Here is a 23,064-nt window from a genome sequence, read left to right as displayed (position 1 = left end):
AAGTATTTGCAAAAGACACATCTGATAGTGGACTGCTGTCCAAAATATACAAAGAATTCTTAAGACTCAACAATAAGAAAACAAACAAATCTGATTTTTTTTAATGTTTATTTATTTTTGACAAAGAGAGTATGAATAGGGGAGGGGCAGAGGGAGAGAGGGAGACACAGAATCTGAAGCAGGCTCCAGGCTCTGAGCTGCCAGCACAGACCCTGATGTGGGGCTCGAACTAACAGACCACGAGATCATGACCTGAGCTGAAGTTGGATGCCCAACCGACTGAGCCACCCAGGCACCCCAAACAAATGTGATTTAAAAATGGGCCCAAAACCTTCACAGATATCTCACTGAAGATACACAGATGGCAAATAAGCATACAAAAGGGTGTTCTACATCATACACCACAGGGAAAAGAAAATTAAAATGACAAGAAAACACTATACACCTACTAGAATGGCCAAAATCCATAACACTGACAAAACCAAATGCTGATTAGGATGTGAAGTATTAGGAAAGAGAGTTCCTAACTGTCACTGGTGGGAAGGCAAAACACCCAATTTGCAATATAGTTTAGCGGTTTCGTACAAAACCAGACATACTCTTATCATACAATGGTTTACCCAAAGACGTCTAAAACTTATGTCCATACAAAAACCTGCACACAGGTGTTTGTAACAGCTTTATTCAGTTATTGGTATATGGTATGGTATATGGTACATACATGTCATTACAAATTTGTCCAAATCCATAGAATGTACTAGACCAAGAGGGAACCTGGGGTGCCTGGATGGCTCAGTCGGTTAAGTGTCCAACTCTTGATTTCAACTCAAGTCCATCTCGTGAGTTTGAGCTCCACGTCAGGCTATTTGCTAACAGTGCAAAATCAGCTTGAGATTCTCTCCCTCTCTTTCTGCCCCTCCCATGCTCATGCACTCTTTCTCTCTCTCCTCTCCCCTTTCTCTCTCTCTCTCAAAATAAATAAACTTAAAAAAAAAAAAAAAAAAGACCAAGAGTGAACCCTTATGTAAACTATGGGCTTTGACTGGTGGTAATGTATTGATGCAGGTTCATTGATTTTAACAAATGTACTCCTCTGGTGGGGGGATGTTGATAATGGGGAGAGGCTATAATGGGTGTGAGGGTAGGGTTCTAGGCGAAATCTCTGCGCCTTCTGCTCAGTTTTGTTTTGCACCTAAAACTGCTCTAAAAACTAAAGTCTATTAGAGAAAATCACCAAGCATAAAAAATACATTAGTAAACTGAACTTCATTAAAATTAAAATGTTCATCAAAACATACCATTATGTGGAGTGCCTGAGTGGCTCAATCCGTTAAGCATCTGACTTCGGCTGAGGTCATGATCTCACAGTCCATGGGTTCGAGCCCCACATCGGGCTCTGTGCTGGCAATGGAACTTGGGATTCTCTCTCCTCCTCTCTCTCTCTGCCCTTCCCCACTCATGCTTTCTCTCTCTCAAAATAAATGAACTAAAAAAAAAACACATATCATATCATTACGTGAGTGAAAAGTCACACTACAGACCAAAATATTGCAATATATCTGTCAAAGCAAATCATACCTATAATATATAAAGAAATTCCAAAATTAATAACAAAAACATAGACAATGTAATCTTTTAAAATGGGCCAAAGATACAAACAGGTACCTCACAAAGATTTGAACAACCCATACAGATGGCCAATAAGTATATGAAAAGGTGTTCAATTTCATTGGCTATCAAGGAAATACAAATTACATAGCACTACTTCCCCCAGATAAGCTAAATTTAAAAGGACTGACAATACCATGTTTTGGCAAGAATGAGCAAGAACTAGAACTCTCAGACACTCTTGGTGGGAGTGTAACTTGATACCATGACTTCGGAAAATTGGCAGTATCCACCAAAGCTAAATATAAGGAAAACCCATGACCCAGCAATTGTGTTTATTAGGTATATACCAAACTGAAATGAGCACTTGTGTCTCCAAAAGTCATGTATAAGTATGTTCACACGGTGGCTGCGTGACTCAGTCGGTGAAGCGTCCGACTTTGACTTAGGTCATGATATTGCGGTTTGTGAGTTCAAGCCCCACATTGGGCTCTCTGCAGTCAGTGTAGAGCCTCCTTCAGATCCTCTGTCCCCCTTTCTCTCTGCTCCCCCTCCCTCTCGCTCTCTCTCAAAAATAAATAAACGTTTAAAAAAAAAGAATGTTCATAAAAGCTTTGCACATAATAGCTCAAACCTGGAAACAACCCCAATATCATCAATTGAATGGGTAATAAAATTGTGATACAGTCACAAGATCAAATATTATATAACAACAAAAGGTAATGAACTACTCCTGCATATAACAAAATGGATGAATTTCACACACAATGTAGAATGAAGGAAGCCAGTCAAAAAAGTACATACTGTATGATTCCTTTTGAATGATGTCCAAACACAGAGAGAATTAATCTATGGTGATAGAGGTCAGAATAGTGGTTACTCCTACTCCTAGGGATGATTATTGCCCAAGCAGGGGACATGAGGGAGGCTGCTGGGGTGCTGAAATGCTCTATATCTTGATTTGGGTGGTAGTTAGGTATATATATATATGTGTGTGTGTGTGTGTGTGTGTGTGTGTGTGTGTGTATACACACGTGTGTGTATACATTTATATATATGTATACATACACACACACGTGTGTATACATATATATGTATGTATATATATACCTATACATATACACATATATATGTGGGTTCATATATATACATATATATGTATATATATATATACACATATATATGTAACAATTTATCGAGCTGTACATTTACATATTTTTTAAGTAAATAGATAATACTACCCATCTTTCCAGATCTTCCTTAAGTTCTAGCTCTTTCTGAGGCCTTCCCAGCATACTTTCCCCCTTACCAGATCTGGGCATTTTGCTCTCTGAAACAGTGCCACACTGATTCGCCCTTGGTTTTGCTCTAACTTCTCTGTGTGAGCATCTTAAGGGTAGGGTACTTCTGTTGTAGACTCTAGGCACCCTACAAACCCTAGTGATGACCTTGGAACTCAATATGTGTGCAGTAAATAACTTTATACCAACTGGCCATTTATAGGAAGTAGTAGCAGCAAGCATTAGTGGGCACCAGTCTTGAGGAAGGGATGAGGGATGTTCTCCATAACTCTATCTTTCCTTCCCATGGGAAAGAGAGGACAGTTGGGATGTCGAATAATTGATCAATGAAGGAGCAGACCAAGAACCCCTTTATAAAAGGATACCCTTCTCCCCCAAAGGTGTATGAGGCTTTGTCTGGTCTATCCCAGAATCTATGTGAGTATTTCCAACCTTGGTTAGGGTTCCCAGTATCATATGAAGTAATTAAACCTGAGGAAGTGAGCCCAAGGAAATACCAGAATAGTTTCCCTGGAGGTGGCTAGTTGTGGAGAGAACCCAGGTGAAAGGTTAAAGACAGAGATGTTCTGAATACACATTCTGAATAAATGCTAAAAGAATAAACATTAAGCCAATATTTGACTAACTGGTAAAGCTATTACCGATATAGAACAAACTTCTGGGAAATAAGAATAAATCTGAACTTTCACATAAATTTTTTATTATTATTACAATTTAAACACTTTAATTTTTTTAAATGTTTGTTCAATTTTGAGAGGGAGAGGGTGAGTGTGAGTGGGGAGAGGCAGAGAGAGAAGCCCAAGCAGGCTCTGTGCTATCAGCTCAGGGCCCGATGTGGGGCTCGAACTCGCCAAACACGAGATCATGACCTGAACCTAAGTCAGTGCTTAACTGACTAAGCCACTCAGGTTCCCCCAGAACTTACTTAATGTAAGCAGACCAACTATAGAAGTTTGACACTATACTGAAGGAAAAATAATTTCTTAATTTTTCAGTAATGACAGCTACTGGGTTGCTCCTGTGGTCATTACAGTGCACATTTATGATATTAAATATACATTTACTTTCAAATGAGGACAATAGAGGGCAAGATTGTATTTTTCCGAAATGAAAATCTCCGTTTTAATTATGTTAATTAGACATGATGACAACCACGACAAACACCTGATCTTCAATCACACTCAAGTTTGGGAACCTAGAAATAATACCAAAGTAAGTATTTGGCTATATGACCCTCTGAAAAACAAGGCCGAAGCCATATTTCAGTGCATTCATAGATACAGGGGATGAAGATTGGCTACTTTTTATGACCTTAGGATCAAAACAAAAAAATATATATTTATCTGTGGTGGGAAATTTTAGTTTTAAAAGGAAGAAAAACTCTTTACTTAGCAGGGTAACCACTAAATATCCTGTCCTCCTGTCCCCAGAGAGATCAGATAATGGTGGAGCCCAAGGAAATATTAGGACCAAATCTTTACCATCACAGGATTCCGGGTCTCTTTGGAATGACAAATTATCAGCACACAAAGATACTATGAGTTAGAATTAGGTAGATTCATAATTGAGTGTTAAAGAGCAAAAGGTACAGATATGATTTAACATCAGGAGAGAGCACTCCTCTGGAAATGACAGAGCAAACCCAGTGGCTCTCAACCTAAAGGCCAGAGCCAGGGTCCTCCAGGGCTTCTATTTCATGGTCCAGCAATCGACAGCCTGAATCAATAAAACAGGGCACTAGGGTTATTACGACTTACTTATTACCATGTGCCATGCACTGCTTTGAGTACTTCACACATAATAATTCATTTACTCCTCCCAGGAAAACCCCTATGAGGTAGGGACTATCACGATTCCCAATTTAGAGCTCAGGAAAACTTGCCCAAGGGCCCACAATGTGTTCAATGATGAAACCGAGATTTGAACCCAATCCAGAGCTCAAGAGCTTTACACTATGCAGATCTCTCTTATGTGCAAACTTCACACAGACGTCTACCAATTTTCAAGTGTATGAAAATGGACCAGTAAATAAATAAGTAAATATATGTATGCTTCATGAACTATGGAGCAGCTGTTTTGGTCAGTAGTATAGTTTGTATTTCCTCAGTCAAAAGACACCGAAAGTAGCAAGAAATGATATAAGTCCTTAACATTTTTAGTATTACATTTTTTAAAAATTCCAATATAGTTAACATACAGTGTTATATTAGTTTCAGGTGTACAATATAATGATTCAACAATTTTTTTTAATGATTCAATAACTCTATACATTACTCTAAGAGTACTCAGCGTACTCTTAATCCCCTTCACCTATTTCACTCATTCTCCCAACCCACCTCCCCTCTGGTAACCATCAGTTTGTTCACTATAGGTAAGAGTCTCTTCTTTGTTTTTTTTCTGAAATCCCACATATGAGTGAAATCATATGGCGTTTGTCTTTCTCTGACTTATTTCACTTAGCCTTACACTCTCTAGATCCAGCCAGTTGCTGATAATGGCAAGATTTCATTTTTTATGACTGAGTAATATTCCATTGTGTGACTATACCACATCTCTACCCATTCATCTATCAATGGACACTTGGGTTGCTTCCATAATTTGACTATTGGAAATAATGCTACAATAAACATAGGGGTGCAAATATCCCTTCGAATTAGTGGTTTTGTATTCTTTGGGTAAATACCCAGTAGTGTTTGTTCTTCTATTTTTAGCACAAATCATATTGGTGATATTCTAATTCTTAGGCTAGGTGGTATACTCCCAAGGTTCGTTATGTTGGTATGTTATATAAAGTGTGCATGTGTACATGTATAAACACACACACATACTCAACTCACATAATTTTAAGTGATTCATATGTGTGTGTGTGTATATATATATATATATATATTTTTTTTTTTTTTTTTTTTTTAACATTTAAGAGTATTGGCAGTCTAAGGTCAAAATAGCAACTTTAAAAACCAAGGGGGGTATTTGGGTACCTGGGTGGCTCAGTCAGTTTAGCATCCGACTTCAGCTCGGGTCATGATCTCATGGTCCGTGAATTCAAGCCCCACGTCGGGCTCTGTGCTGACAGCTCAGAGCCTGGAGTCTGCTTCAGATTCTGTGTCTCCCTCTCTCTCTGCCCCTCCCCTGCTCACGTTCTGTCTCTGAAAAATGAATAAACCTTAAAAAAATTTTTTTTAAATAATGGGGTCTTTATGTCTGAAGGATGGGCCTAGCATTACAAAGATGAACCAGATGAACTCAGGAAGGCTGATTTTGGTAATAACACAGCTTCTGACCACAGCATGAGTCATGTACAGTATAAAGTGGATTTATTTAAAAAAAAAAAAAAAGTATGTTCTCTTCTTCAACAAAAGGGGAAAATTTTGGAAGGGTTTTGAATGAGTGAATAATACCAGTGAAAATAATTACACTCTTAAACATCTTTAATGGGAGTACTAATTTAAATGGGCTGGGACAAAGGGGCAAGTCAGGGGAGGGAAAGAACAAAACATCTGCACACTTTCTACATTAAGTGTGTGTAAGTTTTACAATCAGAAGAATATAATGTAAAGGACTGGGGGAAAAAATCTAGAAACAATAAGGCTCTGGTCTGGGAATTCAAAAATCCAATGCCTATTGCTTCTCCCTTCTCCTTTCCATTCCCTAGCTCCTCTTATACTCAAAAGGGGTCAGAACTTTCTCACTGGAAACCTGTCCCTCCTATCCTTCCCCTTTCCCTTCCACCCCATCGTTCTCCTCTCTAATAGACCTCTGTATTCTTAGCACTCTGCCCCCGTCTCTACCATTACACTTATCACATAATCACATTATCACATAATGACCATTGTTTAGTAACCACCCACTTGAAGGCAGGCACTGTGCTAGACACCTGCCATGTGTTTCCTCTTTCCTAACCATCACAACTACTTCCATTGACCAATGTTACTATCCCTATAACCTGCCCCAAATCAGATAGTATGCCAGTGACCCAACTCTCTGCTTACTCCAAAGCACATGCTCTTTCTGTTATTATGTGTTCAGGCAATGGCAGGTGCATCTTAAGCACTCAATATGTACTGACAAGAACTAAAAGACGCAGACTTATGCTGTTTGCTTCCAATTAGGAAACAGATGCAAAAAGCAGTCCTCTAAAGGTGAACTTTTCTTTTCCATCCCAACTGGTTCTTCCAGATAATACCCAATGAACCTAGCATCAAAAGAAACTATCACATGATGGGATAGCCCTGTGCATAAACCAACAGCAAGATAACTGCCAACCCAGCAAGCCAGCACCTTCCCCACCACCTCTGTCTCCTGGAGTTTTGGAGGACCTCCATTCACAGTTATTTCCTCCTTTACTGAGGAAAAAAGAAAAAAAAATTTAACCCCCCATACCCTCCCGCTGAGGGTATCCCCAGTCATCTAATGAGAAATGTCTTAGTTGTGGCTAAAGTCATTTGCTGTAGGGGTGCCTGGGTGGCTCAGTTCGTTAAGCGTCCGACTTCGGCTCAGGTCATGATCTCACCATTCCGGAGTTGAAGCCCCATATCTGACTCTGTGCTGATAGCTCAGAGCCTGGAGCCTGCTTCAGAGTCTATGTCTCCCTCTCTCTCTGCCTCTCCCACACACACCCCCTCTAAAATAAATACACATTAAAGTCATTTGCTGTAAACTGCTGGAGGAGACGGTTTTATTTCTTCTGTATCCCCTTCCCCTCAAGTTCCATCAGAAAAGACTACAGTGAATTATCAAATTATGTTATGGTATTGAAATTTCATCTATAATAGGGCAAATTAAATTGCGTACCTAAATGGGAGAGTTTGCACAGGACCAGGCACATAGCAAGGACCAGGCACAAGCAACAAGTTTGCACAGGACCAGGCACAAGCAAATTAAATTGCGTACCTAAATGGGAGAGTTTGCACAGGACCAGGCACATAGCAAGGACTCCAAAAAATAAATAAATAATTATTATTGGAATACAAATTTATGCAGCCAATAACTGCTCACCAGGCACTATGTTAAACGGTTGAGTACTGAGCAAAACCGACTCTCCCTAGATGTATCTTTTTGTCAAAGGCTATTTAGCTCTGACTTGCCACACAAATGCTCGGTACTCCACAGGCAGTCGCTAAATACTTCGGAACCAAGTATTAAGAAAAGATTCCTTCCCACGGGCCTTTGATAAGATGGAATGACTTTTTTCGTGACTTGAAACCATTCTTATTTTTAAATATTAACCTAAACGGTCGTTTTATTATTGCCGGGTTAGGTCCCTTTAATATGTGCCCCATTTAAAGAGCCCTCAGCTCAGCGGGTCATTTCTTGCAGATCTGCTGCTTGTAGCATTTTAAAGAGCTGAAGGCGGCACGTGTTGCCGGCTCTGGGGCAATCAAGGCTGCTTTCCCCAATTCTGTGCAGTGGGGTTACATCTTTTCACTCACTTTCTCCCCAATTCGTTAAGTATATACACCGAGTAAAGATGGAGAGATCATGCTGTCCGCGCTTACGACCGGCTTTTATAAAAATGCGCGTCTCGGGTCCCGGGGAGACGGACGCGCTGCCACTCACATCCGGCTACAAGGCTCTAAGCAAACCACGCTGCAAGATGCAATGTATAGGGCGGATCTGGGGCGGCTGGCAGGCTCGGTATTGGAGTGATGTAGGGGGATGGAGAAGGATCTGGAAGAATCCGGTTAGACCGGGAAACGGACGGGGGAGGGCCGGGGAAGGGCGCTGGGCCGGAGGGGAGCAGGAGTAGTGAGCGGGAGAAACCCCCAGAGTCCTAGAGTTTCAGGAGTGGGGGCAGGGGAGAGCCAAGCAGCTAGGAGAAGGAATGACCCCCCCACACGGAAAAAAAAAAAAAAATTAATATAAGCACCCTTAGTACTACAGCCCGAACAGGCTTAGACGCCGCCGTCTCTAGAAAGTTCTCCACCTCCTCCCCCTCCGTCCGTCGCTCCCGCCCCAGCTCCTCCCAGCCCCTCCCTCCGCGGCGGGGTGGGACCAATCGCTCCCCGCGGCCGCTCATTACCCACCTACTCCTGCTCCCGCGCCCGATCCGCCGCGGGCTGCGAGCGCGCCGGTAGCCAGAGGTGCTCGAGCCTTCGACCGGTTTGCAACTGGGTGGCCGCCGCGCTAGCGCCTTCCCGCCCGCACGCCCGTGCAGACAGGCCCGTACGAGAGGGCTTGGCTCGCGCCCAGTGCTCCCGGAGTAAACGGCGCACCGAGTGGCGATGACCGCCGAGGAGATGAAGGCGGCCGAGAGCGGGGCGCAGTCGGCGCCGCTGCCCCTCGAGGGGGTAGACATTAGCCCCAAGCAAGACGAAGGCGTGCTGAAGGTAGGGGGATGGGGGGCACGGCAGACGCCCATCGCAGCCGCCCTTCCCGCCGAGCCTGGGAGCCCCGGGCCGCCTCTGCAGCGTCCGGGCGGGTCGTTGAGCCGGGCCGGCGGCCGGTTGCATCGCCTTCCTGGATCTAGCTGCGTTGTTCGGGCTGGGAGGGCCGCCGCACGCTCGCAGGGGGTGGCCGATGTGCGCGGGCCTCCCCACGGCCGTTCTCCGGCCCCCTAGGGGGGGCCCGCGATGCGGGTGAGGCCCCGGCCCCCCAGCCCTGCGGCGCCCGGGCCCGGGACTGCAGCGCCAACTCCGGCGTGCGCGGTGCAGCGCGGAGGGAGGGGCGGGGCCGCAACGCTGCACGCGAGCTGCAGCTAGGGGGCCCCGGGCGACATGCACCCGGGCCCGCTCCGGCTCCTTTCCCTCACCTCAGCTCTCCGCGACCCTGCGTCCCCGGCCAGGCCGCCCGCCGCAGCGGGAAGTCCCTGGCCGCCTTCGCTGGCGGTGCTGCGAGAGCTCGCCCACCCCACCCCCCGGGCAGTTAAACATTAGCTAGGACCTGAAGCGGGTCACCAGAGTTATTTCCTGGCCCAGAGGTCTTTGTACCACTTGGCGTCCGGGGCCTCGCCGTGAAAGAGGTTCTGGTGCCCTCCGTCCCCTTGGTTACCCTCTTCCTAAAGCCTGGGACTCAGCTAGGTCACCCGCTCGGCCATGCTGCCCCCCTCCCCCCCCCCGGCCCCGGGAAAATCAGGGAGCAGTGCATGCCGGGACCTGTAGTTCCCCTCCCACCTCGCCCTCTGCCGTCTTGATTTGGGGCATGGGGGTGTGGGGCCGGGAGGAGATGCTTTGCTGGGAGCCTCGGAGGAGGGAAAGGGAGGGATCTGGCATTCGGGGAAGGGCATCTTGACCTGGGTCTGAACGACTGATGGTGCTTCAGATTCAGAACAGGTTTTGCAGAGTACAGGATGGTGAAATCAGCCTGGATTTCATACCTCCTCCTCAACCAGTGTTTCTTTTCGTCCTGGCCTCCCACTGCTCAGTTCCACGTGTGTGTGTGTGTGTGTGTGTGTGTGTGTGAGAGAGAGAGAGAGACAGACAGACAGACAGACAGACAGACCTGAGCAAAGCTAGAGATCTTGGCGAGCCCTTATCTGGTCCAGAAACGCTCCTGGTTTTGCCCCACATGTTCGAATCTTAAGCTGTTCTCCCAGTGGGCATGTGGCTTCCCCTTCTTTCCAGCATTCTGGTGATTTCTACAAGGTTATTCATCCCAGAAGGGCCATTTCCCCTTTTTTTCCTCCAGTCCTTCCCCTTTGCCTTTCTATTCCTCAAGTCATTTGTCCTTTTCCTTAGAAGGTATACCTATCCAGGTGATCCATGGAGTCTCCTTGTCACCTCTTTTAAGTGTTAAAGAAGAGGAGCAGAACTCAAGTTCCTGAGAAATGCCCTTAGCCCAGAAATAAAAGACTTAATTAGCCTACCAGTCAGGAATGGTGGTGTCCCAAGTCAGTTTAAGGGCCCGAGTGAGAGCCCCTGTGCTTATCAGTGACCTGGTATTTTAGGACTGCTGCTATCCTGTTCATTATTCATATTCTCATCCTTGTCTTATCTGCAAACCAGATCTTGATCTGACGACCACTGGCATTTCTTTGCTGCTGCTGCTGATCATCTTTTAACTTTTTACCAATGTAATTCTCCAACCCTGATAGAGATTATTATTGCTAGTTTACAAATAAGGTCTAGAGAGTTGGACTTGTACAAGATCATACAGCAAAAACTTGAACCTCAGGTCTTTTGGCTCTAGTTTTCAAACCAAGTTTTATGTTCCACCTCAAGTAAAATGGGGGGAGGGGGTGAGAGGTCAGTTGACTTCTACCCAAACTCCATATTAGAATCATTTGAGGCTTAGTCCCTTGGCTTACAAGGAAGCAGACGATTCCTTCTGGGTTTCCATCAGAAGTATGCAGGTAGCGTGGGTGCCTCTTTCTGCCCCCATGCCTGGGTACTCACCTTCTCCCCCTTCCTCCCAGGTCATCAAGCGAGAGGGCATGGGCACAGAGTTGCCCATGATTGGGGACCGAGTCTTTGTCCACTACACTGGCTGGCTGTTAGATGGCACTAAGTTTGACTCCAGTCTGGACCGCAAGGACAAATTCTCCTTTGACCTGGGCAAAGGTAGGCATGGTTAGTGGGTTGGTAGTGTAGGCTCTGTGGAGGGTATAAGCTGTCACAAACAGAAACTATACTCTCAGAAGTTTAAGGAGGAATGGTTTGTTACACTCTGTTAATTTTTCTTCTGTTACTCTTTTTTTTTTCTTCTATTCTTCTGTAACTATCGATCTCTGATCTCTATCTCACCTTCCCTGATCATCTCTGAACACCTCAGTTCCTATTCAGGGATGGACTGCCTTATTCCTTAAACTCCTTTGTTCCAGAGTTGAGTGGGGGTTTTTTTGTTTTGTTTTTCCTTTACTTTTCTCTTTTTAAGAGGTCTGAGACCTGACAGCACTTATTGCAACTAAGTTTTCTACTTTTCTAAAGAGTGTCTAGCCTCCCCTTGGGCGTGGTATAATAAAAGTCTTTTGGAGCCAGTGTTTGAGCCCAGAGTCGGATCCCTGCCAAAGAGGACCTGTTTGCTTTCTATACCTACAGGGGAGGTCATTAAGGCTTGGGACATTGCTGTAGCAACCATGAAGGTGGGAGAAGTGTGCCACATCACGTGCAAACCCGAATATGCCTACGGTTCAGCAGGCAGCCCTCCAAAAATCCCCCCAATGCCACACTTGTGTTTGAGGTGAGTGTCCAGGAGCAGAGAGCAAGGCGAAGAACCAGCCTTATCTCGCCTGGGTCCTGGCTGCCCTCCAGCCCTTCCTGCTGCTTGGAGACAATGTAGCCAAGGCTAAGGGCCTGGCCTTAGAGGAGGAAGAGACAGGGAGAGGGCAGCTCACTCTGCTGTACACATAGCATGCTGCTGCCAGAGAGCAGCAGCTGATGGAGGTCTCGGGTGGAGAGAGGTGGCCACAAACCCTTCTTCGGACCTGAAGCAGGGTGAGGGTTGAGGCATGTTTTATGTCAGGAGCAGCACCCAGAGATTGGTTATAATTTTGACTGGAAGAGGTCAGGAGGTCTATACATTCTAAATGACAGTATGGAATACCAGTGCTTTAGGATCAGAGGAGGGGAGGGATGCGCCCCGTGGGTCAAGGGGATGAGGAAAGCTTTCACTGAGAGGTGGAACTTCATTCGTTCCGAGGATGGCTTAGCCCTCATTACTGGATACTTGGAGAATGTTCAGAAGACTACTGAAAGATGTTGGGTCATTTCCAATGCCTACCAGATTGGCCTTCTCAAGTAGCTGGATTAGAATAGGCTGGAACGTGTCCTTCCTGTGTGGAGCCAGGTAGTAAATGGATGGATCTTCTGAGGTCAACAAAAGCCGTGGGACTGGCCCACCCCTACCAGAGTTGAGACTAGAGCCCCCGGGACTTAGAACTTTTGCTAAGTGCCATTTTGTCCACTCCTGGTCTGGCAGTTACTAAGGACTGTTCTGAGTGAGGGAGAAGTTGCATCTCACTGCTGATGGAGTTAGTGCCCAAAGGAGTCGTGTTGCCTTATGTGTTGTCCCACAGGTAGAGCTCTTTGAGTTCAAGGGAGAGGACCTGACGGAAGAAGAAGATGGCGGAATCATCCGGAGAATACGGACTCGGGGTGAAGGCTATGCCAGGCCCAATGAGGGCGCTATCGTGGAGGGTGAGACAGTATAGTCTGGGATTTCCGTTCTGATTCTGGTACTTAGGCCCTGGGTGGTTCTGGGCAAGTCACTTCCTTTTTTCTTTTTTTTTTTTTTTTAATTTAATTTTATTTATTTATTTTTTTCAATGTTTATTTTTGAGGAAGAGACAGAAGATCGTGAGTGGGGGAGGGGCAGAGAGAAACAGAGGAGACAGACACTGAATCCAGAGCAGGCTCCAGGCTCTGAGCTATCAGCACAGAGCCTGACAGTGGGGCTCGAACCCACAAGCTGTGAGATAATAACCTGAGCCTAAGTCGGACGCTCAACCAACTGGGCCATCCACGCACCCCATGTCACTTCCTTTTCTGATCCTAATTTCTTGTCTGAGAGACGAGGGATTGGACCATTTCCTCTTAATGTCCCTCCAGCTCTGAGAACACGACAAAGACATCTTGGGGGCAGGAAGTGATGAGGTGATAGAGGGAAGCCGGTGGCATCCTTCCTCAATCCCCTGCCTGCTCACATCCCTGACACATTGCCTCTTTTTCATGCCAGTTACACTGGAAGGGTACTATAAGGACCAGATGTTCGACCGGCGGGAGCTCCGCTTTGAGGTTGGTGAGGGGGAGAGCCTGGACCTGCCTTGTGGGCTGGAGAAAGCCATTCAGCGCATGGAAAAAGGAGAACGTTCCATTGTGTACCTCAAGCCCAGGTGAGGAGTGGGTGCTTTGTATAACAGATGGGGTGATCAAAAGTCCAAGATCCACATGTCCACAGTTAGTTGTGTAACTGGACACTTGTATCTTTTCCTCTGTGTGTGTTCACTACTCCCACAGCTTCAATAGAGGGCCCTGCAACTCTGTGCACAGCAAAAGTGATCTCCATATTTAGGAGCACGGTCACAGTTGTCCACATCTCAAATCAAAGGCTAACCTTTTCAGTCAAGGCTGCTCAAGATTCCCTCCTTTACCAATGTAAAAATTTTTATTTTCCATTAATGTACTCCATCATTGTGATATTTATTAAATGTTTTAATAACATGCCTATTATGTGCCAGGTATAATGCTGAAAATTCCCAGGTATTCAAAGACCTTATTCCTGCCTTCTAGTGACTCGTTGCTCAGTGAGCTTTAGCAATTAGTAATTGAGTAATCATCCCAGTGTGTAGTGTGCGTGAGGAGGATGTGGAAGATGCTAAGAGACCAGCTAATTGTGTGAAGAGGTCAGGGAAGATTTTGCCAAACAGGAAACATTTGAACCAAGTCTCAAGGGATGGGAAGTTACTTTGCAGGAAACAGACAGGAAGCCTTTTCAGTAGGGAGCGGGTTAAGCATGGCAGCGGTGACCTAGATTTTTTTTGCCCCCCTCCTTCCCCCCAGCTATGCTTTTGGCAGTGTTGGGAAGGAAAAATTCCAAATCCCACCAAATGCTGAGCTGAAATACGAAGTACACCTCAAGAGTTTCGAGAAGGTGAGCTTGCTCGAGGTCTTCTCTGTCCCGGAATCTGTCCCGGTAGGTGGCCTTGAGGTAGTTCACAGCTTTGTTTCTGTCTTGGGATTAGGCCAAGGAGTCTTGGGAGATGAACTCCGAGGAGAAGCTGGAACAGAGCACCATAGTGAAAGAGCGGGGCACGGTGTACTTCAAGGTGAGCCAGCATCTGGGGCCTGGGGGAAGGCCCCTCTGGGCCCATCCTTTCTCCTGATGCCTGAAGTCCTTTTCTGCCAGGGAGAGGATGGCGGCGGCGGGAATGCCTATAGTCTTCACCTAGTAGATCTAAGCTAGCTGCTCTTGCTGGAGGAGGAGGGGAGGCAGGACTTCTCATGCCCATACATCACTGATGTCTACAGAGTCTGACAGCCTGGTGCCCCTGAACCTGTGTCTATTGCCTAAGCCTCCCTCCCTCTCTAGGAAGGCAAGTACAAGCAAGCTGTACTGCAGTACAAGAAGATTGTATCCTGGCTAGAATACGAGTCGAGTTTCTCTAATGAGGACGCACAGAAGGCACAGGCCCTTCGCCTGGCCTCCCACCTCAACTTGGCCATGTGTCATCTGAAACTACAGGCCTTCTCAGCTGCTATCGAAAGCTGTAACAAGGTGAGGCCCTTTTAGAGAAGGCATGGGAGCAATGTTCACGGATTTGGCTGGGTGAGCTGCCAGCAGGTCTGAAACTTGGTCTCAGTGACTAGGATAGGGGAGGATAGTAGGTGGGCTAGTGGAAGCTCAGAGATGAAGGGCCCAGAGGCAAGGGCTCTTGGCTTTAGTGGTAGGAGAAGCAAGCACCTTGGCTTTAGTGGTAGGAGGCAGCTGACACAGGTAGAAGGTAACACTGGATGGGAAAAACCGCTATGGCATTTTCTCGGCCCTGGTTCCTAGTCTGTCCCTCTTCTTTTTTTTTTTTTTTTTTTTTTTTTTTTTTTTTTTTAACGTTTATTTTTGAGACAGAGAGAGACAAAGCATGAATGGGGGAGGGTCAGAGAGAGGGAGACACAGAATCCGAAACAGGCTCTGAGCTGTCAGCACAGAGCCTGACGCGGGGCTCGAACTCACGGACCGCGAGATCATGACCTGAGCTGAAGTCGGCCGCCCAACTGACTGAGCCACCCAGGTGCCCCATGTCCCTCTTCTATACCTGCTTTATTCTAGAGAAAACGAAAATGTTGTCATGGGTCTTTCTCTTTCACCTAAAGCTCTGTTTTCCCTTTGCTTCTTGGACTAACTGGGATTCTTTCTTAAACCTTGGTTTGTTCATTTAGTGCCCCAAAACTCCTTTCTGGGGTGGAGCCAGCCATTTCCATTCTGCCTCATCCTGCGGAGTGAGGACTACCTTTGGAACCCAGTCTTGGCCACAGGTTGCAGGGACTGACGTCTCACTGTTGCTTCCTTAGGCCCTGGAACTGGACAGCAACAACGAGAAGGGCCTTTTCCGCCGGGGAGAGGCCCACCTGGCGGTGAATGACTTTGACTTGGCACGGGCTGACTTCCAGAAGGTCCTGCAGCTCTACCCCAGCAACAAAGCCGCCAAGGCCCAGCTGGCTATCTGCCAGCAGCGGATCCGCAAGCAGCTCGCTCGGGAGAAGAAGCTCTATGCCAACATGTTTGAGAGGCTAGCTGAGGAGGAGAGCAAGGTAAGGATTGGGACAGGGAACAGTTGGGATAGACAGAAGAGGAGGCTAGGCCTAACCCAAGTGCCGTGGCTGTTCATGCCTCTGGTTGTATGGGTCACTCCTGGAAACCAGAAGCTACCCTTGTCTCTGGAGGAAGAACATGTATGTTCCTTCAGCACAGAACCCTGTTGTGGGGGCCACACTTCCTCAGTGATCAGGGCTAAAAACCCACTCACAAGCCCCAGAGGTGGGGAGTTGGTTACTCTGTGTGTGCTTCCCAACCTGTACCTTTTTAAAGCCTAGGTTTTATCTGTCTGTCTATCCATCTGTCTGTCTGAAAGAGAGAACATGGCGGGGGGGGGGGGGGGGGGGGGGGCGGAGAGCAGAGAAAAAGAGAGAGAATCTTAAGCAGGTTCCACACTCAGTGCATGACCCTGGGATCAAGACCCGAGCCGAAATCAACCAACTGAACCACCCAGGCACCTGCTAAACCTAGGTTTTAAAAGCCCTATGTTTAAATAGATAATACAGTTATGTAGTTTTATTTAAACAGCGCAGAGGCACCTGGTTGGCTGGTTAAACATCTGACTCTTGATTTCAGCTCAGGTCATGATTTCACAGTTGTGAGATCGAGCCGCACTTCAGACTCTGCACAGGCATTGCCAAGCCTGCTTGGGATTCTCTCTGTCTCTCAAAATGAATAAACTTAAAAAAAAAAAACAAAAAAACTTTAAATAGCACAAAACAACATGTAGTAAAAAGACTGCCACCCCCAGAAGCAATTGATATTACCAGTGCTTAGATCATTCGTACATGCACAAGTAGACCGTTTTCTCCTTTTTCCCGAAATAAAAGGCCACATGTTCCACCTCTTTTCTACATTATGCTGTCTTCAGATCATACATAGAAGATTGTTTTGTATCAACAGAAAAAATAGCTTTCACATTCTTCGCTGCACTTAACATGGTGTAGCATCGGACACATAACCTATATCCTCTTACCCAGTCTGATTAGTCTTCCAGTGTTCTAAACTAGCTCTGTCTGATGGGAATATAACGCAGTCTACACAGCAATTTTAAGTTTTCTGGTGGCCGTGTTAAAAAAGTGAACAGAGGGGCGCCTGGGTGGCTCAGTCGGTTAAGCATCCGATTTCAGCTCAGGTCACAATCTCACAGTCTGTGAGTTCGAGCCCCGCGTCGGGCTCTGTGCTGACAGAACCTGGAGCCTGCTTCCCATTCTGTGTCTCCCTCTCTCTCTGCCCCTCCCCTGCTCATGCTCTGTCTCTCTCTGTCTCAAAAATAAATTAAAAAAAAAAAAATTAAAAATAAACAAATAAGTGAACAGAAAAAATATAGCAGTGGGTAAATTTTTTTAATTGCATTTGTTTGGGTTTTTTTCTTTTTTTTTTTCTTTTCCAGACTAAGTAAATCTCTTAAATATCCACTGTTCTGTTATACTTAAAACCCATCCATTTGAACTAGCTGTATTTGAAGCACTCAGTAGCCAATGTGGTAGTAACTGCCATGTTGGATGAGTACAGTTCTAAGTAGCACCATAGTGAACGATTTTGTAAATTTACAATTTCATGTGTGTGTGCCTTTAGGACATACCTGAAAAGGGAGTTGGCTGTGTTGGGGTAATTCTGTTGGAAGCTAGCATGTATTTTTTTTTTTTTTTTTTCAACTTGGGATGAGTATTTGTGGTACAGACCCAACACAGTGTCAGCATGGTGGTAGGTGAATATAGCTGTGTCCCCAGATCAGTGCAATCAAGTGGGAGTGGGGACATGAAAAGTCCCCTTTCTCATCAGAGGGATTGGGCCAGATGAGAACTGGAACTCATCCCCTTCCTGTCTTCCTTTCCGCAGGCCAAGGCAGCAGTAGCTGCAGGAAACCATCATGCTGACATGGAGATGAAGGATGACCAGAAGAATGATGTGGCAGGGAGCCAGCCTCAGGTGGAGACGGAAGCATAGCCTCTACCCAGCCCTACTCCTGCGGCTGCCTGCCTCCCCTGCTCCCTCCCCTCCTCCACCCTGTTAGTTTTGTAAAAACTGAAGAATTTTGAGTGAATTAGACCTTTATTTTTCTATCTGGTTAGATGGTGGCTTTGGGGGAAGGGGGAAAGGAGTAGGCTGGGGGATCGGTTTAGGTGATGTCACCCCCTCTTCCCTTCCCCCTTCCCCCATTACATGTGAACGAATGTCCATCCACACGCACACTCATCAGAACGTTAATTTATTTTGCTGCTTCTGTTTGCTATGTCCATTTTTCAAATGGTAGAAGGGAGTGAGTGGTAGGGATACTTGTGGGGTCTGATGTGAAACCAGGGTGGAGAGGGAGACTCCTGGGCAGCCATTTTCCTTGTCCTTCCCTCCTCCCGGTCCGTTCCCAAACATGTGGCCTCCATGTGGGTGCTAGGGGCATGGGGAAAACCACTGCTGTGCCCGCTACTGCTCTCTGTTCCCGTCCTTGCCCCAGATGGTATGGCTGAGATGTCTTCTGGTGTCCTGATGACCGCCTCTGCCGCCCCCCCCCCCCCCCCAATATTTCCCTTTGGATCTGTTTCCCTTCTCAACCAGGTTGTGTTCCCAACCCCCTCAGCCTTTTCTCTGCACGTTGCTGAAGGTCCAGGCTTGCCTCAAGTTCTATGCTTGAGCAATAAAGTGGAAACGAAACCTGAGTGTCAGGCAACCTTTTTCTGTTTGGCCTCAGAGGGTGGGCATGGTGGCTGTGCAAGTGCAACAACGATGGAGGAGCATTCTTTGAGCATGGAGTGGTGCCCGCATACGGGGCCTCCTGGGTGCTGCCCAGACCACTGCCACCACCGCCACCCCACTCCCCACTCCACCCCCCAACCCCACAGCCTGGTGGGTTTTCATAGCTCTGCTTTTGTTCCCTAACACTTAGGAAAATATAAACATGTAAAATACTGGGACCAGTTGTGTGTGTTTTGGTTAGATTTGTCTACTTCTGCCTAAGTGATTAGCAGAAAGCACAGCTTTCTTGGTTTCTCATCAAGGTAAAACTCCTGTTACCCATCCCTCCAGTTAGACACCTTTTACACAATTAAGGTGAAGAACAGTAAAGCCAGGGAACATGCGCTCAGGCCCGCTTTCCAGCTTCCTCTTTGACCTTAATAGAAAAAAGCTTATGCTTATGCTTCTAACTATGTGTTGACCTTTGGCTCCTATAGCATTATGGGGCCCTCAGAGAAGCCAGGGGGCACAAATCTGTCTTCTCCAGATGATCTTGCTTGTAGGCTAGAGCCTCTGTCTATAGCCTTACCCTCTTCTCTCTAATGTATGCTGGCCTGTACAGTGGTGGAGGTAGTCTGCCTACCTACATGCCTATATAGTTCCTCCCAGAAGAAATTTCTCCATGCTTTTCTATGGAAGATTCATTTCTGTGTGAAGATTTCACCCAAGTCCTACATCATGATTGGTGCCAGAGCCAGAACTAATATTTGTTTTAGTCTCCTGAGTGCTCTTGCTGAGTTCACACAGTCCTGTGCCTCTGGGTCTTTTTGACATTTCAAGATCTGTCATGCCCCTATAGCCAACAACAGTAGCTAACTCACTAAGCACCTAGAACATAAGCCTAGCATTAAACCAGGAACCTCGTGTGAATTAACCTTTTTTTCTTTTAATGTTTTTGAGAGCAAGTGCACATGTGCTTGCATGAACAGGGGAGGGGGTGGGGGGGAATACAGGATCTGAAGTGGGCTCTGCACTGACAGAAAGCCCCATGTGGGGTTTAAACCCATAAACCAGGAGATCACGACCTGAGCTGCAGTCAGACACTTGACTGAGCCACCCAAGTGCCCCTCATGTGAATTAACCTTAATCCTTGGCAAAGGAGTTAATGCCCCATTTTACATAAGAGGAAACCAAGGCTCAAGTTAAATAGGGTCTGCCTGGAATAGGAGCTCTCTTGAACAAACCCAAACTCTTAAATATGAGGTTTACGTGACCTTGGGCAAGTTGAGATTTCCTTATCTGCAAAAATAGAGGAGTGGATGAAATGCACTCCTGAGGTTCCTAATACCCCTGGATGGTTCTGTGGGATTCCGGGAATTTCAAACAATTGCACTTCTATGGAACTGGACAAGTCTTTTATGTAACATTAAAACTGTGTTGTGAAGATGTTTAAGTGGCCAGAAGTCTTCAGGATTAAAAACAGACCCAGCACGTACTTACACTCTGCTCTGACCCACGTTCAAAGTTCATAACCTAGTCCGTTGACCCTCACCAACCTTTAAAACCTTCCCATACGGAGACAATGTGCTTGAATAAAGGAAAACCAGTAGTGACCAGCACTGCTAGCTGTTCCTGCAGATTTGCAGTCTCTGGAAAATGTAAGGGTCCATCTTGTCCTATTGCTGATCCTAATGTCAAGTTCTATACAGTTTATCTCCTGAGTATTTCCCATCTCCATTCCAGCAGCCCTTCTCCAACGTCACCATGCACCTCCAGCCCACTCTCCTGTCCTGCAAAAGGTTCCTCCTGTCCTGCATCCTCTCTTGCCCCAGGTGCACTTGACTCTACACTGCATCCAAATTCTACCTCTCCAACTGCTTAAAATCTTTTCCTATCCCATTTAGTCTGAAGGTTAGAAACTTTAGTCCACAGCCACTGTGGGGCCCAGCACAACCTTGCCAACCTTACACCAGCATCAGAGCACTGGACTCCACTCTACACTGGCCACACCACCTGAAGAGTAGAAGGGGGAAATTATGCATGTCATTTCACTTACAAGAGTGGAATCTCACATCTTATTCCTGTCTTCCATGTTTCTTCCATTCCCTTTCCAAGCGCAGATCATCTCAGAGCCTTGTAACCATTAAGCTGAAATGAAAGAGGCTAAGGGCAGTGCTGAATAAAGCCAAAGGAAAGATCTACGTAAGAGAACTTGTCCTCTTTCTGGAAATCATTATTGCTGACTTTATGGCTGTAGTTCCCCAGCTGCTTGCCAACCTCAGATAACTTGGATGTACCCACTATCCTCAACTATAAAATCTAAGGCTCATAATAAAACCTTGTTTAGCGTGTAATGACACAACACTAAAGACACCAATTTGGGAGGCAAAGTAAGAATGAAAGATTCACAAAGTGGTTTTGAGGAGAGACGATCAAGAAAAAAAACAATGCCAGGGCACCTGGGTGGCTCAGTAAGTTAAGTCTCCAACTCTTGTTTTCTGGTCAGGTCATGATCTCACAGTTTGTGGGATAGAGCCCCCACAGCAGAGTCGTGGTCTACACTGACATCATGGAGCCTGCTTAGGATTCTCTCTCTCCCTCTCTCTCTCTGCCTCTCCCCTGCTTGCTGTCCCTCTCTTTCAAAATAAACAAACATTAAAAATAATAATAGTAGGGGCGGGTGGCTACTGGGTGGCTCAGTCGGTTAAGTGTCCAACTTTGGCTCAGGTCATGATCTCACAGTTCATGAGTTTGAGCCCCACATCAGGCTCTGTGTTGACAGCTCAGAGCCTGGAGCCTGCTCTGGATTCTGTGTCTCCCTCTCTGCCCCTCCCCTGCTCATGCTCTGTCCCTCTCTCAAAAATAAATAAACATAATAATAATATTAATAATGCCTTCATGACCTTCCAGACTTCTTTGGCTAGAAGACAGGACTGGCCATACCCCATCCCCCTCCCCCAAGACATGTGGGCTCCAGGATCACCAGTCTCCTGTGCCCCTGTTAGGAGTGCTTCACACATAAAATTGTTGTTTGTATATATATATATTTTTTTTCTTAATTGAAGTGGAACTCACATAATATAAAGTTAACCATTTTAATGTGAACAATTCAGTGGTATTTAGTCTAATTACAATGTTGTACACCTGCCACTTCTGTTTAGTTCTAAAACATTTTCATCATCCTTTGTGTTTGAAGCCCATGTCCTCATGTTTTGACTTCAGAGACCATGAAGGACCACTCTTCATCCTTAAGTGAATGGCCAGAAGAGTCTTTTAACAGGCAACAACCCTGGGGTGCCTGGCTGGTTCAGTTGGTAAAGCATGTGACTCTTGATCTCAGGGTTGTGACTGTGAGCCCCCTGTTGGGTGTTGAGATTACTTAAAACATCAAAAAACAAAACAAAACAAAAACCAGACAACAACGCAGACAGGCTCTAGGATCAAAGCTTCCCAGAGTGGGTGGTCCCTTCTAACGGGCCAAACTTGTGAGGGAGGGGGTGGGACTCAAAAGGAGAGCAGCAAATAACAGCATTTCACTCAGAGCAGGGCTGCCCACACTGTTAATTCTACCTAATTTCTGGGTCAAGTCAGTCTGAGAAACAGGTTTCTGTCTTTAAGGACTTCTCAGAACCTTTAGTATGCTAAGGTGCACTGTAGATCATGAAGGAGAATAAGGAAGTCTCAAACTGAGCCCATTAGGAAGCCCTAGGCCCTGCCCCGCCCCAGGATGGTGAGTGACTCTGGACCTCACGTATAGAAAGCTGTGTAGAAAGTTTTAAAGGTCCTATTTCTTACCTGGCCTTCCTAAGCAGACAGAACTTGGACTCCTCTACTGGGGTCTACTCCTGGAGGAAGAAGTGGACAAAGAATCTCCCTAGAAATCCTTCCCACCTAACACCTCCCCACCACTCCCCACTCCCATAGCAGGTTTCTACTGAAGCTACCATTTGGCTGGTTGGTAAAGACTATGCCACTACCCACACAATTGTACCATGTCATCTAACCAGGAAGATGGCCTGGTTAGGCAGTTCTGGGGAGTAAGCCAAAACTGATACTGGAAGAGTGCTTGACTTTAAAAAGGTGAGCTCTAGATGGTGCCGGTGGAGACCCACCAACCATCCCCCTAGAAAGGGTCAAGAACATGGGTGCTCCTTGTGGAACCAGGGCTCTGTCCACATGGCTGTGCAACCCCTGTGTTCCACTTACTGTGACTATAACACAAGGCAGTTACAGTAATTGACACACAGTGGGGAGAGGGACTTGGTCCATGTCATATTTCCTGAAGACTTATCTTTCC

The 23,064-nt window shown here is 46.2% G+C and overlaps 2 protein-coding genes across 8 annotated transcripts in view; one reads left to right on the top strand and one right to left on the bottom strand.

Moving 5' to 3' along the window:
* Nucleotides 1-9,011, bottom strand: part of LOC109276224 (maestro heat-like repeat-containing protein family member 1) — a 115,945-nt gene extending 106,934 nt beyond the window's left edge. For 6 of the 7 annotated variants that reach the window (XM_053895043.1, XM_053895036.1, XM_053895040.1 and 3 more), the window contains exon 1: nt 1,299-1,475. Coding sequence is in view for 5 of the 7 variants with exons in the window: in XM_053895036.1 (XP_053751011.1) it covers nt 1,299-1,338 (40 nt within the window). In the remaining 2 variants the exon portion in view is untranslated. Of the gene's footprint in view, nt 1-1,298; nt 1,476-8,935 lie in introns of those variants that run through there. The other variant, XM_053895037.1, reaches the window with a different exon arrangement.
* Nucleotides 8,992-18,751, top strand: FKBP4 (FKBP prolyl isomerase 4). The gene is given in 11 exon segments (XM_019464855.2): nt 8,992-9,238; nt 11,263-11,407; nt 11,885-12,001; nt 12,004-12,026; nt 12,862-12,982; nt 13,521-13,677; nt 14,345-14,435; nt 14,527-14,610; nt 14,874-15,059; nt 15,851-16,090; nt 17,937-18,751. Coding segments are annotated over 11 exon segments (1,377 nt in total). The 5' UTR covers nt 8,992-9,133; the 3' UTR covers nt 18,045-18,751.
* The last annotated feature ends 4,313 nt before the right edge of the window (nt 18,752-23,064 follow it).

The sequence above is a fragment of the Panthera pardus genome, unplaced genomic scaffold (genome assembly GCF_024362965.1).
Source record: "Panthera pardus isolate Hobbes unplaced genomic scaffold, ASM2436296v1 HiC_scaffold_6, whole genome shotgun sequence".
Lineage (NCBI taxonomy): Eukaryota > Metazoa > Chordata > Mammalia > Carnivora > Felidae > Panthera > Panthera pardus.
This window is presented reverse-complemented; position numbering and strand designations above follow the sequence as displayed.